The 16719-nt window shown below is 38.1% G+C and overlaps 1 protein-coding gene across 1 annotated transcript; it reads left to right on the forward strand.

The window, feature by feature from the left end:
* The first annotated feature begins 1628 nt into the window (after window positions 1-1628).
* LOC124875526 (glucagon-like peptide 2 receptor) lies at window positions 1629-12649 on the forward strand. The gene is made up of 13 exons (XM_047377741.1): window positions 1629-2040; window positions 4870-4969; window positions 5053-5157; window positions 7171-7292; window positions 7452-7558; window positions 8052-8208; window positions 8325-8484; window positions 9318-9378; window positions 9465-9531; window positions 9827-9915; window positions 10215-10353; window positions 10444-10485; window positions 10871-12649. Exons 1-13 carry the CDS (start codon window positions 1963-1965, stop codon window positions 11237-11239), a joined length of 1596 nt encoding a protein of 531 aa, XP_047233697.1. The 5' UTR covers window positions 1629-1962; the 3' UTR covers window positions 11240-12649.
* Window positions 12650-16719: the final 4070 nt, after the last annotated feature.

The raw sequence follows: 16719 nt of genomic DNA on the forward strand, positions 1-16719 counted from the left end.
GTAAGGCTAAAAGAAGGGGTAAAGTAGACTGCACTTTTTGGTCCTTTGGGGTTTTTCTCAAAAAAAAGAAGGATCTCACAGAGGTTATCTCATACTGTGGGAGTACGATTCGCAATTAGGAGTGGAGTGTCCTAAATTTGTTCTCAGCCGGATAGTGCATTTTTGTTGATATTTTTTGTTTAACGAGTAAACATTTTTGTTATGTAAGTGCAATTAAGCAATTTTTTGGAGACAAAAAATAAGTTCAGACATGAATTTGTGAACATTTCTTAACAAATAGTTAATGGTGTGTTCTTCTTTTTTTCACATGACAGTTCTCTATTTATTGGAAAAAATATTCCTTACAAACAATGTCACAGTGCCTTGCAAAAGTATTCAGCCCCCTTGAACTGGTCAACCTCTTGCCACATTTGGGCCTGCTTTTCGTCAGCAGGGACAGGGAAGATGGTCAAAATTGATGGGAAGATGGATGGGGCCAAATACAGGACCATTCTGGAAGAAAACCTGTTGGAGTCTGCAAGAGACCTGAGACTGGGACGGATATTTATCTTCCAACAAGACAATGATCCAAAACATACAACCAAATCTACAATGGAATGGTTCACAAATAAACGTATCCAGGTGTTGGAATGGCCAAGTCAAAGTCAAGACCTGAATCCAATCGAGAATCTGTGGAAAGAGCTGAGGACTGCTGTTCACGAACGCTCTCCATCCAACCTCACTGAACTCCAGCTGTTTTGCAAGGAAGAATGGGCAAGAATTTCAGTCTCTTGATGTGCAAAACTGATAGAGACATACCCCAAGCGACTTGCAGCTGTAATTGCAGCAAAGGGTGGAGCTACAAAGTATTAACGCAAGGGGGCCGAATAATATTGCACGCCCCACTTTTCAGTTTTTTATTTGTTAAAAATTTTTGACTCATCCAATAAATTTCATTCCACTTCACGATTGTGTCCCACTTGTTGTTGATTCTTCACAAAAAATTGGAATTTTATATCTTTATGTTTGAAGCCTGAAATGTGGCAAGAGGTTGAAAAGTTTGAGGGGGCCGAATACTTTCGCAAGGCACTGTATATTTACTACTGCATAATTAATAAAGGTTTCTAGTGTAAATGATTTGCAAGAGGTTTCATGCATGACATCCGGCCCATGCTGGCACCTCTTGCTCTTTGCTCCCCTATTTGCTCCCTCTGTTTGGCTTCACTGCATTTGGTTTACATTACAATCCCCATTAGTGTCAGAGATGCTGTTTGATGCCCCTTAACCAAGTGGGGTAGTTAAACAGAGGGAAGGGCTCAGCTCAGTGTCTTCCCTGTTCCTCTAGAGTATAGGTGGTATTTGCTAGTAGATGTGGGCTGTATTATGCTTTTCTAATGGTTAAAACTTGTATAGGTGATTGTTTGCTTCTGTGTTATCAGTTTTCCCAGAAAACAGTTAGTCCAGTTATACAGACAGCTCCCTGAGGAACTTCTCTTGATTGGTTAGGGGATGACGGTGTGGGACGGTCTATCTGTCTGTTAGGATCTCAGGCGCTCTCAGCTGAGCTGAGTCTATAGGGAGTACAGCCTTCACAGCCTCTTCCTCCTGGAAAGATGAAGTCCTTCTGCAATCAAGAGGTTTCAGATTTCCTTCAAAGATTTACTAAATGGATCATTGGAAAATTTATTGAATCGGAAAGATTTTTTTAAGATTTTTTAAGCATAATTGGAAACCAGGTTAAGTGAGCAGTTAAGTGAGCAGTTATCATGTTTTTTGATTATTATTTTCTAATCAGTAACCCAAAAAATTCTTAAAGGATTTACGTGAAAAAAACATCCAAGTTCAACTACACCTGACCTTCCACTGTGCTGAGAAGATGTGCCGAGCTGAAGCTAGACTGACCGAGGGGCCTGACGAGTCTGTGGAGGAGGTTTGAATTGTGGGATCCGGCAAAAGAGCGTTTCGATGTGAACTTCCAGCATCATGCCAAACCTGCTGGCAGCCCAGCACAAGAGGAGCAAACTCCTACTTCTTCTGCTTTTTATGGTCTTCCACAAGCAGGTATAGTGCTAACTGTATTATCACAGATAAAACACAAAGAAATCTTCTTTAACACCTGTGATGGTTTTTTCAAATTTTTTTTTTTCAAATGGTAGAGTATATTTGTCAGCGAAAAGATGTTCCGTTATTAATTCATAATTAAGCAGCTTAATCTTCTATGAGTATTCCAGTTGAGTGTCAGAAGTAATAAAAACAGATCACAGATAAATAGAAGTTTGAATAAAATTTTGCGTATTTTGGAGAATTCTTTTTAACGTAGTGACTGTTTTTTTTTTTTAAAGATAATGAAGAGAAGCAGGTCTTGGTTTTTCCTTCAATGGGGAGGTTGCTTGTCGATGAGTTTTGGATCGGATTGCTCTCTATTGATCGGCTTACACAAGAACTTTTTTGCAGCAAAGAAATTGGAGTGAGCCTCAAGGTTTGAGGTTTAGATGGTGCAGTTCAGTTGATCTCACATGAAACAGAAAATCAGGACTGCTTTGTCATAATATGACAGCAACTTTAAGCAATTGGCTTTAAATACATCAGGTCAATCACAACAATTCAAAGTGCTAAAAATTTCATTTACATAGTTAAATAGTATAAAAATAATGTTGGCATTGCTCTTTAAATGATAGCTGAGAAATTGTCTAAATAGGTTTCATTTTACATTCAAGTGAAAAAATTTCCTCTGTCACTAAAATCCATCCTGATCTAACACTCCCACCAAGTGGGCCAATTCATATACTGCAGAATCAATCTATGGAATGTTATCAGTCAATGTGCAAAAGAAGAAAATAAAACACACAAATGTCCCAAAACGATGAACATGCTTTGTGATATATTGGAAATCAGGAGCGTCCAGGCATTCGAAGTTGGCCACCTGTATGTTTTCGGAACTGTTTTTTATGTTTATTTTAAATAATCTATATCTATAAGGCTTGAAACAAGTTTGATACAACAATTTACTATAAATACCCACGCACTAGGCTGCTTGTGTGTGAGTGTTTTTACACCAAGATTTAACCCACTGTGGTACACATTATAAAGCCAATGAGGAAAAAATATGTGGAGCATTTTTATGTTTTGAAAAAGGCAGAATAAAAATTGGGGGGTGTTCTGCCGTATGGCAGTGTTGTGCCATAAGGGTGCATGAGAAAAAAATATAATGTATTTTATTTTTTTTTATTTGAATATTATTTATTTCATAGCCCCATGTAAAATATTCACTCAATGCATTACAAATTTCAAATATAAAGGAATTACAAAAATGTGAATTTAAAGGAGTTTCCTTACTGAATGTTGCCTATAGAGAACATTACACCATTTTGAGACAGTCCACTGAAATGAATCTCTTGTCTCTTCACTTATTGTAATCTGTTTTGATCTTTACAATTCATTGAAGATGAATTTGATGCTGGTTGCAGTAAAGTTTAGGCCTTAACTGAACTCTACATGTAAAGGTCTAGTATGACAGTGACATGCGTCTTATTTGTGTAAAATTTCCACATTTAAAGAATGAATTCAGTTTCATTCTATACCCCTTTATAAAAGAAGAGGGTAGAAATCTCTCTGCCCATCTATCTTACACTGTACCAGAGATACCTGTCTCTGCTCTTTCACCCTTACTTCCATCATCCCCATCCTGCCTCCTATTCTCCTCATCATCAGTCCCACTTTCTCCTGCCAATTCCCACAGCCCATCATCTTCATCAGTACTTAGTGTTACTTTATCTGCTCTATTTTTCCTTAAGGGGGTATAGAATGAGGCTGAATCTGTCTGGGAATCAAGGACAATGTGTACAAATGACAACAAATGAGGCAAGCAAACTTCAGTGTCATAGTAGACTATCACTGATAGAGTTTTTTATAATCCTGATAATATAATATATCTATATGTATTATTTCCAGGTGGAAAAGGACCTGAAAATTGTGCTTTCAGACTTCTTTTGGGGGACAAAATAGCAAAGCTTTGTTCCTTGGCAACATCTGTAAAAGGTTTGAGTATGGCTGGAAGAAAGTCGTGAGACAGATTTAGGCACTGGTATAAGTTTTATATCACCTTTCCTCTTTTTTAATGTCCTTCATCATTCAAAGAGATGCATTTCAGCATTGTGACTGGTCAAAAATGTTGCCTGAGGGACATATGAGGAAGATAAAAATGAAAATTTTCCTTAATTCAAAGCAGAAAGAAGGAGTAGTCCCACAGCCTGAGCTATTTTAATTCAGCTGGTAAATATTGACCACTTAGGGATGTAAACTGTTTATAAAGCCTTGAATTCTCCATTATATACTTGGGAAAAAAAAAAAAATGAGGTAGTAGTGTAACAGCTAAAGTGATTCTGTCTGTAACTCTGTCCTGACGGGGTGGCGCACTATTAATTTTATACTTCTTATTCTGATGCACATGCACTATACAAAATGGGCCCAAATCACTAACAACAGATATACTTCATAGACGGGACACTTCTTTTGCAAAACAAGCTTCATTCCTTCATGTCTAGAATAATACAAGATACATTTTTAGATGGACACTAAGGTTGTGTTAGATAAACAATCTAACACAACCTTAGTTATTGGAAAACTGAATGCTAGCATGACTGTATGTTAATTTTCCAGTCTTTCTAACTAATCAGCATTGTTATCTGTGTTTTTAATAAGATTTACTATGAAAATTAAAACATCTTTAACATTGTTATCTTTAGAAAGTGAAAATAAATCCAGATACATATTCATATAGGTTTCATGCAAACCTTCATAAAAGGAAGTTGTTATTTTCCAATAAAGTATTGAGAAACCAAATCTTGGATTGATATTAAATTTTCTTATCCTTTCTGTGGCTCTGTCTAGAAAGCGACAGGTTCATTGCTTGAAAGTCTCATTTCTAAACGCATGGAATACTGGGAGAATTGCAATAGAACCCTGTCTTCTGCTCCGTTTCCAGCAAATGGTGAGCCTCTGTCCACTAGCATTCAGCCTGATTTATACATCTCACACAAACTGCGTAGACATAATGTTCTTTTTCTTTTTAAGGAAACTACTGCAAAGGAACTTTTGATTTGTTTGTATGCTGGCCCCATTCATCTCCGGGGAATGTGTCTGTCCCTTGTCCTCCTTTTTTACCATGGATCACCAAGGGTAATGTTGTGTTTAATATCTAATTTTACCTATAAAGATACTTTTATTAGACTTTTGCTTCCATGAATTCCTTTAACTGTTGATTCATTTTGAATGTGTGCCGTCATTTATCACCACACTAGCTAGTCTGAGGAATAAGTGTCGCTAGTGCAGATGGATGTTTGAAACTTTAAATAATTTATATTTGGACCTATGTTTGCATTAGATTGGCTCACACTCAGGGTTTCCTACTTCAGAAATGTATTGCATTAAAGTGTGAAGAAAGTGGTCTGCACTCTATTTCCAGCTCTTTTGGATATTATGGGGGAGGGGGGGGTATTTTTTTGATAAAAACTTTTACTTGATAATCCTAATGTGACTGTTGATAAATTACCATTAGCAGTTAAATAGCTAATACTCTAAAGTTATTTGGTCTTCTATCTTCTTAACCCCCCAAAAGGAGTTACCTAGGTGTATAGAGTCATGGTAGAAATAATGTACACAGCCTTAACAGTTATGAATGTAAGAATGACCTGATCTTTACAAGGTTAAACAAATGTTAAATGATACATTGTCTGTATTAAACTAGACACGATAGATTGCACTCTGTCATTCTTTACGAAACAGCAGGAGTATAACATACATCCACCTTACAAGATGAGACGATACAAGATACTGGTTTCACGTGAATGAGGCAAGATTACAACAATGTTTTCGGGAAAACGAACCACATCCACCTATTCCAAAAATAGCATAAAGGTTTTACAAATCCAAACTGTGTTTTAAGGATTTTATATTCCGTGTTGATTTTGAATAATAGATAATCAAATATATTTCTGATTCCCTAAATTAAACAATAGAATAGCCCTTTAAGTTTAGAACCAACAGAAAGCAATGAAGTATATTCTATCTTTAGCAGCTAACAGCCAGTTGCTGTATTCTCACACTGCTACACACTGTTCACATCTTATTGGTCACTAAGTAACCATTTGCTTTATCAACCAGTTACCAAAAATACTAGAACCGTGAGGATTTAAAATCAGTGGAGGCTTCATTTGTGGTTTTGCAACTCAGTTTTGTCAACCAGCAGGGAAAGCAGTCATTTTTGTCAATTAGTAAACTGTTTTCTTCCTTAATTCAAAACAAGAGTCTCAAACACCCTCGCTTTCGTATCACAGGCCCAAGAAAATAGCACAGAGTTACTGTACCAGGCAAGGTCATGCTGACACAGCAGCTAGGGAACACTTGGCAAGACAGATTTTACTTTAACAAGAACTATGATGGCTTTTTAGTTTTTAATATCCCAAGATAAATGTCGTTATGCCTCTACTAGTCACTGCAGAACAGGACACTTGCAGCATAAACCATCTACAGTTTGATTAACCTTCTTATATAAGAGGACAGCAATTTTAAAAAGGAAAAACATTTTACCAATTTATATAAAAAAACACATTACTGTTTTTCACATTGTCTTACTTTTCTCTGAGGTTAGACTAAAAAGGCTTTTTCATTTTGTTATCAGCACATTTTACACTGGAAATCATCTCTTACCTCCATTTTCAATGTAAATAATCACTTGAGGCATTTTTTGAGACTGGAGGCCAGCATATCAGGCAATTTTTATTCGGTTATTATTGGACATTGGCAACTACTCAACCACTTTTTCCCTTTTTTAAAGTTAAAAATAAAGTTAATCATACATGGAGATGAGCTTAAAGCATTCTCCTTCATATCTGGGGCTCATTTTAATAGCTACCATTTAGTTCACCAAACAGTGTCAAACATTGACAGCAACAGGATAGTACTTTGTGAAACAGACTTTACTTTGACGAAGAGTATTGTGCCATTTTCACATATTTTTATTTCACGAGATGTAGTTACACGTCTGTTAGACAGAGATGAACCCAGTTTGTCTTTGACAAACTGAGTACACCCCCAAAATATCTAGATACGTAGAATACATGTAAAACCCTAGCATTAAAAGGAATTGTACTTTCTTCTTACTGTGATTTTAAACTTATTTTGTGGCTTCAGATGACAACAGGCGGGCACATCGTGAATGCTTAGAGAATGGGAGCTGGAGACAGATGGAGAACTCCTCAGACCCCTGGCGAAATGATTCTGAATGTGTGGAGGACCAATACTTTAAAGACAAAGTAATGGGATTTTTTTATTTTTAAACTTTTACCATTTTAAATTTCGATTTGTTTTTATAAATGACTCTACAAACCCATTTGATGGCATTGACCTGACAATTGGAAAAAAGAAGCTGGAGAGATTTTTTTTTAATAATTAAATCTCTTCTTTGTGTCCAGGAGGATGAAATGCTTCGCCATTCCGCCCTCAGGCTCATCTCTGTCATCGGCTATTCCCTGTCGCTGTTCTCCCTCACTCTGGCCACTCTCCTTATAGGCATCCTGAGGTCAGTTCTCAGTAGATATTGGGGGGTGGCTCTGGTGGTCATAAAGATTTAAATGGACAAGTGGGGCCTTTAGCTCAACTTTGAAGGTTAAGAATACAGAGAACTTAACAAATGCTGGGGCAGACGTTATAGAAACATAGCCATCTCACTACCAAAGTCCTTTGCAGGAAAATGGATTGGAGCATTTTAAGGACGTGTGCCTGTCTAAGATATCAGTTCTATCTGTGTTTTTTTGAAGACCCATGCTGTACATTTACTTGCTTCAAATATATGCAGAGTTAGGAGGGATGGCAGATGGTTCTCTGCAAAGAGTGATTTGCAGGACTATGGAGATGATTAGTCATCACTAACAACATTATATACCACAAGGCAGTCTTACTCGTTGCTTCATAAATTTCATTTCCTTCTACATAATGACCAGTGCACTCATTAATGCTGTTGCCCAGGAAGTTCCGATCAATGTATCCCCACTGCTGCTGTATCTGCTTTCCAGGAAGCTCCACTGCACCAGAAACTACATCCACATGAACCTTTTTGTCTCATTCATCCTGAGAGCAGTGGCCGTCATCTTAAAGGAAATAATTCTCCATATCATGTATTCCAACCTACCCGAGGACGACCCTGGATGGAACTCCTACCCGAGCTCTGCGGTACTCTCATGGTTGCCTTGTTTTTCATGTATAAGCAGGTTTATTTTAACAACTTTTGTTTCATTCATACCTGTGTCCACTATGTAAAGCTTCAGCTTAATCTTATTTCTCAACAGATAGCACTACTGTGCAAATTCTCCAAAGTGTGTATGGAGTACTTTGTGGCGTGTAATTACTTCTGGCTCTTGGTGGAGGCCATTTTCCTTCATACACTGCTCTTCACAGCTGTGCTAACCAAGAGGTGTCTGCTGAAGAAATACATGCTGCTAGGATGGGGTAAGTCAAGCAGGCTTTGTTAATGCAAAAGGGTTGGTTGAAATGGAGGTATGGTGGAGCTTTAAAAATGTTTATCTACATTAATATTATAATGTACAATGGTGCTATTGGCCTCCTTATGAAAAATCACCAAACACTGCATGTTGTTGGGATTTCACAGCCTGGGTTCATTGGTTTATTAGCCAAGAAGCCATCCTGAAAATACACCATGATATGCCTTGAAAGTCTTATGATCATGTACTAGATGCAATTAAGGACCTTTAAGACATTTTCTTATTTTTTTATTGCTACTGCATCACAGAACAAACTATTTTCAACAGCTAAACAAACAAAATTGTATTGTAACAGAATTTTCATCACATGTATAAAGCCTCTTTTGTCATAAGCAGGTCTCTGAGCATTTTAGATCTCAGTAATATCTCAGTCTGCAAACTCTCAAGCTGAATACTTTGTTCAAGAGTGCTTGTTATATTTGTCGTCTTCGTTGTAGACTTGCTGTGCTGTTTTAATAAAATTATTTTAATTCCACAGACATTTAATAAGTTTTACCAGGCTATTTTGCATTGCAAATTGACCAAATTATGCAATCTACATTGCAGACTCGCTCTCTATTTTTGAAATGAGCTATCAGTTGCTTAATGAAGCCATACCAGTCATTTCTGCAAAATTACTGAAACGACTCTTACTGATTTTAACTTCAGCTCACTTAAAAACAATCAAAACAATCTGTTTAATGTATAAATAAAATAAGTTTTAAAAAAATAATTTGAACCTAAGGAATACTGACTAAAATGCTTATGTAGTCTGGGAAAACAGTATCTGTCACTTTCCAGGAACCCCAGTCCTGTTTGTGACTCCATGGACAGTGGTTAAGATTCTATATGAAAATACAGGGTGAGTATACATGGATGAATATAAATGTCTCTTTAAACTGATAAACATGCTCTCTGTTAACATATGTCACTTCTTTCCCTCTTTAGGTGCTGGTCAATCATGAACAGATGGTTCTGGTGGATAATACGAGGCCCGATTACTTTATCAGTACTGGTAAGGGATGTTCCTCTGCTCAGGCATTCAGATTTTTAACAACCATTGTGTGGTCAAGTTGGATGCAGAAACTGATATCAAAGACATATTTTTCTGATCCAATAATGCATTTCATGGTTGCTATTAAGGAGAAGCATGTGACGATGTGATGAAGCAGCTATAGTCATAAGCATAACTGATATTTACTGTATTATTACTAATAAGGCATTTTACATGCACAATTTGCTGTTATTGGTCAACTCAGACTATTGTTCCAGTGCAATGCATTTAAATGTACAATTAATGTGTTTTGTAGGTAATTTTCTTCATATTCATCAAAATTCTGATGCTGTTGTTGTCCAAGCTGAAAGCCGATCAGCTGAAATTTACTGACTACAGATACAGGTACTCAAGCCACTGAACCCAGACCTCAGAGAACAACTTGGGTTTTGACATTTAGTTCCAAAGTTTGTAGGTTCCTGATTTGAATGTGCCTTTAAAATGTTAATCCCACATCACAAATTTAAATGTCACGCCCATAAACTGTCAGCATAAAGGTCACATAGGAGACAAAACCCATGCACATAGAAATTTGTCTTTGGAAAGAGCCAGTATGAATAATGCTGTTTTTTCTGCCTTATTTATTAGAATTAGCTACATTATAATTAATATGAGCCCCAGTATGTTGTGTCTGTACCCCTCAGTTTGGCCAGGGCAACGCTGGTGCTGATTCCTCTGCTGGGAATCCATGAAGTGGTCTTCACAGTGCTAATAGATGAATGTGTGGAGGGCAACAGCCGCTATGCACGAAATTTTATCAATCTCACACTCAGTTCCTTCCAGGTAATACAAAAAAATCCGAATTATGCACAGGATGATGATTTATGTTCACAAACATAATCACGCTCTAAGCTTTGCTTCTTGCATTTTCAGGGATTCTTGGTTGCTGTGCTGTACTGTTTTGCTAATGGAGAGGTATGGTTTGCTCAGTTTATAGTATTACATAAAAATATAGTTATATTGAGTCTAACAGTACATGTATCCATCTGAACCATCACCTACACACGTCACTCTTCAGTGCATGCAATCGGAGAAAGAACTTGTCACTAGTGGATAATCACCACTCATATAGAAGAAGAAACATGTTTTTATTGCTTTTTGTGAAAATTTGCAACGTACTGCAAATGTTAGACCTTTTTGCTGTTTTAAGGGGGAGGACTACTCTATGGAAATTTCTTGCAGCATATAAGAACATAAAAATTTCAGACTTTTTTATCAGAAGTAAACCTGCAGCAAATACTGTTCATAACATTGTGTAAAATTGTAAGGACAATACAAATATGATGCTGTTTTCCTGTAGGTCCAAACTGAGCTGAAAAAGCGCTGGCAACTGTTTTTGTTCACAAACCACTTCAAGGTCCGGACCTGTTTTCAAGGAGCAAATCTGAAGCACCTTTGGAAATGTACTCGACATCAGCGCAGGCAGCGCTCTCGGCAGTTTGACTCCTACGGCGAAGGTGCCACTTCAATGGCTCAACCACACCTCCTTCAGGTGGCTGTGCATGGAGGAGCTGGGCCTCTTGTCCTTGGGCAACTTAAAGGCCAAGGACTCCAGGGCTACGACTCACCAGGGCTTGACTTTCTTACCAGGAAGAGTCTTTCTAGTAGCGATGGAGAGATGACGCTTGGGGAGACCATGGAGGAGATCCTGGAAGAGAGCCAGTTCTGAAACCAGTTGGTTTCTCAGTAAAATCCAAACAAATGGGGGCCAGATAATGAATGTTTAGTTACCCAGATCTCTCTGGGGGTTTGGTGTGGTAAAGACTTTAACCTTACTCCTAACTTTAATCCTTTGCACAAGATGGCTATGTGATACGGCCACAAAAACAAACTCCTCTTCACACTGCCTAAGACTTTTACTCATTTGCTACTCGAGCCAATCACTTCCTGTGACACTTAGCAGCAAGAGACAGCTGTGTCTTTGGTTATGATGGCATGCTGCTCCAACCCCCACCTCCACCGCATTTTTACTGCAAACTCAGCTCTCTCACTACCTTTCTTATCGGCTGTGAGGAGTAACAGCAACAAGTTTTCTTTAGCATCGTATGCCGCCATGGTCTTTACTAAGGTCACATAGAGACAGCATAAAAAGCATCTCAGCCTTGACTCGACTGTATCGTGTGAAAAGTGCTTTTGAGGTCATATCATTTCCTAAAAAATATTGATCTCAACACAAGGAAAGAACTTTCAGTAAAACTTCATGCTAATATTGAAGACATCCTAACTGTGAAAAATGTAGTCTTCGTTGGCTCCTTCTAGTGACTATATTGAGATTTTACAGGGAAAGACAACAGTCAAAGCCAGACTTCAACTACCACAGCCACAATCTTCTGTGAACAGAAGGACTTAAGTTATCCCTTAAATGCAGAAGTATTTCACAGCATCCTGTACTTTGCAACATTGTGGCTTTCGCTGGTACTGTTAGGTATCTATGTGAAAATGTAGATTTTCCATGGCATTATACAGTAAGGATACCCCTCACAAACACTAACTAAACTAACTATTCCACCCGCACATAATTTAAACACAGAATTCTCCATTTATTGAATCTGTGCATTCTTGTGACAAAATTGATTCTAGACATTCCTTGAAATGGTGACTGTGATGGTAAAATTGTGCAGGGGGAAATTAACACATAGTACTCAGTGCACGGTCAGTTCAGTTTTTGGTTTGCTGCATTATACATGAAAGTGTTTTTCCTTAGAATCTCCCATTCTATCAAAGGAAACAGTTAAATCTGGTGCAATTATTGAAATCTCATAGGAAGTTTTTTTTTTTTTTAGAATGTGTAAACAGTTGCTGCTTGGTGGTTGTTTTTTTACATTTATTGAAAGAAGTCATTATGGGTCCAAGGACATACAACGATACAGATGTGAAGAAAGTACTGCAGTTTAAAGAATTGCAACTTAAAAGCTTGTAAAACATGTTTAAAGAATGAAAAAAGTGAAAAACTCCCGCTGTTTTTAACTCTGCTATGTCTCAACTCCTTTTATTTATGGATTTGGTTACTGTCATCTAAGATATGGAAGCAAATCGTTACCATATTTCAAATGAAAAAGCATTTTCAGAAATGCTTTTTCATTTTAAGAATGTGGCTGCATTGTTTGACTCATAAATGAAATTAGTAATCAATAATCCTATTTGCATTTTAATTTTCTTCTTCAAGACTGCTCATTCTTTCACTTAATTAAAATGAAAAAGAAAAAGACATTTGAGATTTATTTTTCAAAATATGCCCCATCAAATAGATACCAAAATTCAGTTTGAAATGTAAAATTTGAAAATGATAAAGCATTTCCAGAAATGCTTTTTCATTTTAAGAATGTGGCTGCATTATTTGACCCATAAATAAAATTAGTAATCAATCATCCTATTTGCATTTTCTTCTTCACGACTGCACATTTTATGCCATAATCAAAAAGAAAACAAAGCAAACATTGCTTTTTCGTTTTCGTTGTCTGCCCGCAAAGTACCGCCCAGAACTCGAAAACGAAAAAGCATTCCGAGCGGCGGGCGCAGCAGAGTGACGTCAGCAGCCGCTCTTCCTCAGCTCCCTGCTGACCGAGATACCCAGCTTGTTCAGTAGGGGGCGCTGTGCACGTCTGCATTGCATTACATTGCAAACGTGCCGAGAAATTGATTGGATTGCAGCAGGGCCGAGCTCAGTTAGTGGCAGTGGCAGGCAGAACTGGTAGTTCCGGTGGCAGCCTTATGGCCTGGGACATCCAGCGTGTTTTTAAGCATTTATTTATAAATAGGTGCCAGACCGGCCGTAAAATCTTGCCAATGCGGTTGCCACTGTTTTTGTGGAAGCTGATGCTGATTATTGGCAAACGGGATGTCATTGTTGTTATAGCCTGTTACCTTTAAATAATGATGTCATTATTGATTATTATTTAATAAACAGCTTTAGAACCATAACATAAGGTGATTGTATTTACTTGACATGGAAAATAAATAGCAATGTGTATGTGTGACGTGTTGAAAGGATGACGAAGATTTATTGCACAAACAGCCGGTTTATTATAGAGCACGAGCGGCTATTCTGAATCGTCACTCACAGAAAATTATAAATAAATGCTTAAAAACACGCTGGATGTCCCAGGCCATGAGGATGCCACCGGAACTACCAGTTCTGCCTGCCACTGCCACAAATTGAGCTCGGCCCTGACAGCTAGCTTTCACGTGACGTCACATAACTATGCCGCGAGAGCGCGGAATGCAGATGGAGGGCAGGAAGTGAAGTAGCCGAGGATTTGCCATCTGTAAACACGCCCATGTTTTGTGCCGTTTACGGCTGCTCCAATCGCTCCAGCAGAACAAAAGGAAAAGCATTATTATCGAGTGCCAAAGGTTGTCATTCATAAAGGTGAAAGACGTAAAAAACTAACCGAAAAACGACTTAAAAAATGGATTACAAATCTACATCTGCGGTCGGGAGGAGCAGAGTCTGCTAATGCGAGCGACCACTTCGTCAGCGGTAAGTAGCAGTCCAACTTCTTTTTTTGTGGTTCTGTTTACCATTAGTTTGTCGTGAAATGCCTATTTATGTAGTAATGATTGTTAAGTTAATGTAGCCGTAGAGAGGCGTTGTATGTTTGTTTTAGCCACTACTGCTAACCACTAACATCTCCACTAATATATGAACTAACACTCACCTTGGCAAAGACCAAACGATAATTATCGCGGAGCCGTTTGGTGCCAAGGTTCTGGACCCACCCGCTGACAAAAAAGTTTTATGCCTCCAGACTTTTGTAGGCTTTCATCTGCTGCTTAGTGTAGTAAGACGTTTGAAGTGCCAGATAGTTCGTGATATCAACAGCCTCGATTAAAGACAAATCTTGAGGTTCTCTCGAAAACTCACTCATCTTCATGAGATATGGGTCACATCCAACATATCTGTGAATTAACAGTTTGTATCTTCGACTGGAAACCGGATCTAAATCCCTACAATACGGACTCTCCACAACTGTTGTCTCCATTGACATTTTACTTCATGCCCTCCATCTGAAATCGCGCCCTCTTCGCGCGTCATCAAAATCACGTGACTGAAACCCGGAATCAATTTCTCGGCACGTTTGCAATGTAATGCAATGCAGACGTGCACAGCGCCCCCTACCCAACAAGATGGGTAGCTCGGTCAGCAGTGAGTTGAGGAAGAGCGGCTGCTGACGTCACTCTGCTGCGCCCGCCGCTCGGAATGCTTTTTCGTTTTCGAGTTCTGGGCAGTACTTTGCGGGCAGACCACGAAAACGAAAAAGCAAAGTCTGCTTTGTTTTCTTTTTGATTATGGCATAAAATGTGCAGTCGTGAAGAAGAAAATGCAAATAGGATGACTGATTACTAATTTTATTTGTGGGTCAAATAATGCAGCCACATTCTTAAAATGAAAAAGCATTTCTGGAAATGCTTCATTTTAAATTTCAAACTGAATTTTGGTATCTATTTGATGGGGTACATTTTGAAAAATAAATCTCAAATGTCTTTTTCATTTTAATTAAGTGAAAGAATGAGCAGTCTTGAAGAACATTATAATGCAAATAGGATTATTGATTACTAATTTCATTTATGAGTCAAACAATGCAGCCACATTCTTAAAATGAAAAAGCATTTCTGAAAATGCTTTTTCATTTGAAATATGGTAACGATTTGCTTCCATACTAAGATTCCACCGAGGTCTCAAAGGGTTAGTTTGGAGTTTTTTAAGTGAGGTTCTCAAGAGTTAGTATCTGTATTTGTTATCTGACTTGTTGCAGAAGGTTGTTACACACGTGGACAAAATTGTTGGTACCCCACGTTTAATGAAAAAAAAAAACACACAGTGGTCACAGAAAAAAAAAACATAAATCTGACAAGGGTAATAATGAATAAAAATTATATGAAAATGAACAAATGAAAGTCAGACATTGCTTTTCAAACATGCTTCAACAGAATTATTTTGAAAAATAAACTCATGAAACAGGCCCGGACAAAAATGATGGTACCCTTAAGTTAATATTTTGTTGCACAACCTTTTGAGGCAATCACTGCAATCAAACAATTCCTATAACTGTCAGTGAGACTTCTGCACCTCTCAGCAGGTATTCTGGCCCACTCCTCATGAGCAAACTGCTCCAGTTGTCTCAGGTGTGAAGGATGCGTTTTTCAGACGGCATGTTTCAGCTCCTTCCAAAGATGTTCAGAATTTAGGTCAGGGTTTATAGAGGCCACTTCAGAATAGTCCAATGTTTTCCTCTTAGTCATTCTTGGGTGTTCTTAGCTGTGTGTTTTGGGTCATTATCCTGTTGAGACCAAGCTTTCTGACACTGGACCGCACATTTCTCTCTAGAATCCTTTTATAGTCTTGAGATTTCATTATACCTGAACAGATTCAAGACACCCTGTGCCAGATGCAGCAAAGCAGCCCCAGAACATAACAGAGCTTCCTCCATGTTTCACAGTAGGGACTTTGTTCTTTTCTTCATATGCTTCATTTTTCCATCTGTGAACATAGAGCTAATGTACAGTACCTTGCCAAAAAGTTCAATATTTGTCTCATCTGTCCATAGGACATTCTCCCAGAAGCTTTGTGGGTTGTCAACATGTAGTTTGGCAAATTCCAGTCTGGCTGTTTTATGATTTGTTTTCAACAATGGTCTCCTTGGTCGTCTCCCATTGAGTTCACTTTGCCTCAAACAACAAGTTTTTCTGGGCTCTTTTGTTACCGTTCGTATTATCCGTCTCTTTGTTTTGTCATCAATTTTCCTCCTGTGGCCACGTCCAGGGAGGTTGGCTACAGTCCCATGGAGCTTACATTTCTGAATAATATGTGCAACTGTAGTCACAGGAACATGACGCTGCTTGGAGGTGGTCTTATAACCTTTACTTTTAACATGCTTGTCTATAATTTACTTTCTAATCTCCTGAGAAAACTCTTTCCTTCGCTTCCTCTGGTCCATGTTGAGTGTGGTACACACCATGTCACCAAACAGCACAGTGACTACCTGTAGCCCTATATATCGGCTCACTGACTGATTACAAGAATGTAGACACCTGTGATGCTAATTAATGGACACACCTTAATTTAACACGTCCCTTTGGTCACATTATTTTCAGGGGTACCATCATTTTTGTCCAGGCCTGTTTCATGAGTTATTTTTTAAAATAATT

The sequence above is a fragment of the Girardinichthys multiradiatus genome, chromosome 10 (assembly GCF_021462225.1).
Source record: "Girardinichthys multiradiatus isolate DD_20200921_A chromosome 10, DD_fGirMul_XY1, whole genome shotgun sequence".
Lineage (NCBI taxonomy): Eukaryota > Metazoa > Chordata > Actinopteri > Cyprinodontiformes > Goodeidae > Girardinichthys > Girardinichthys multiradiatus.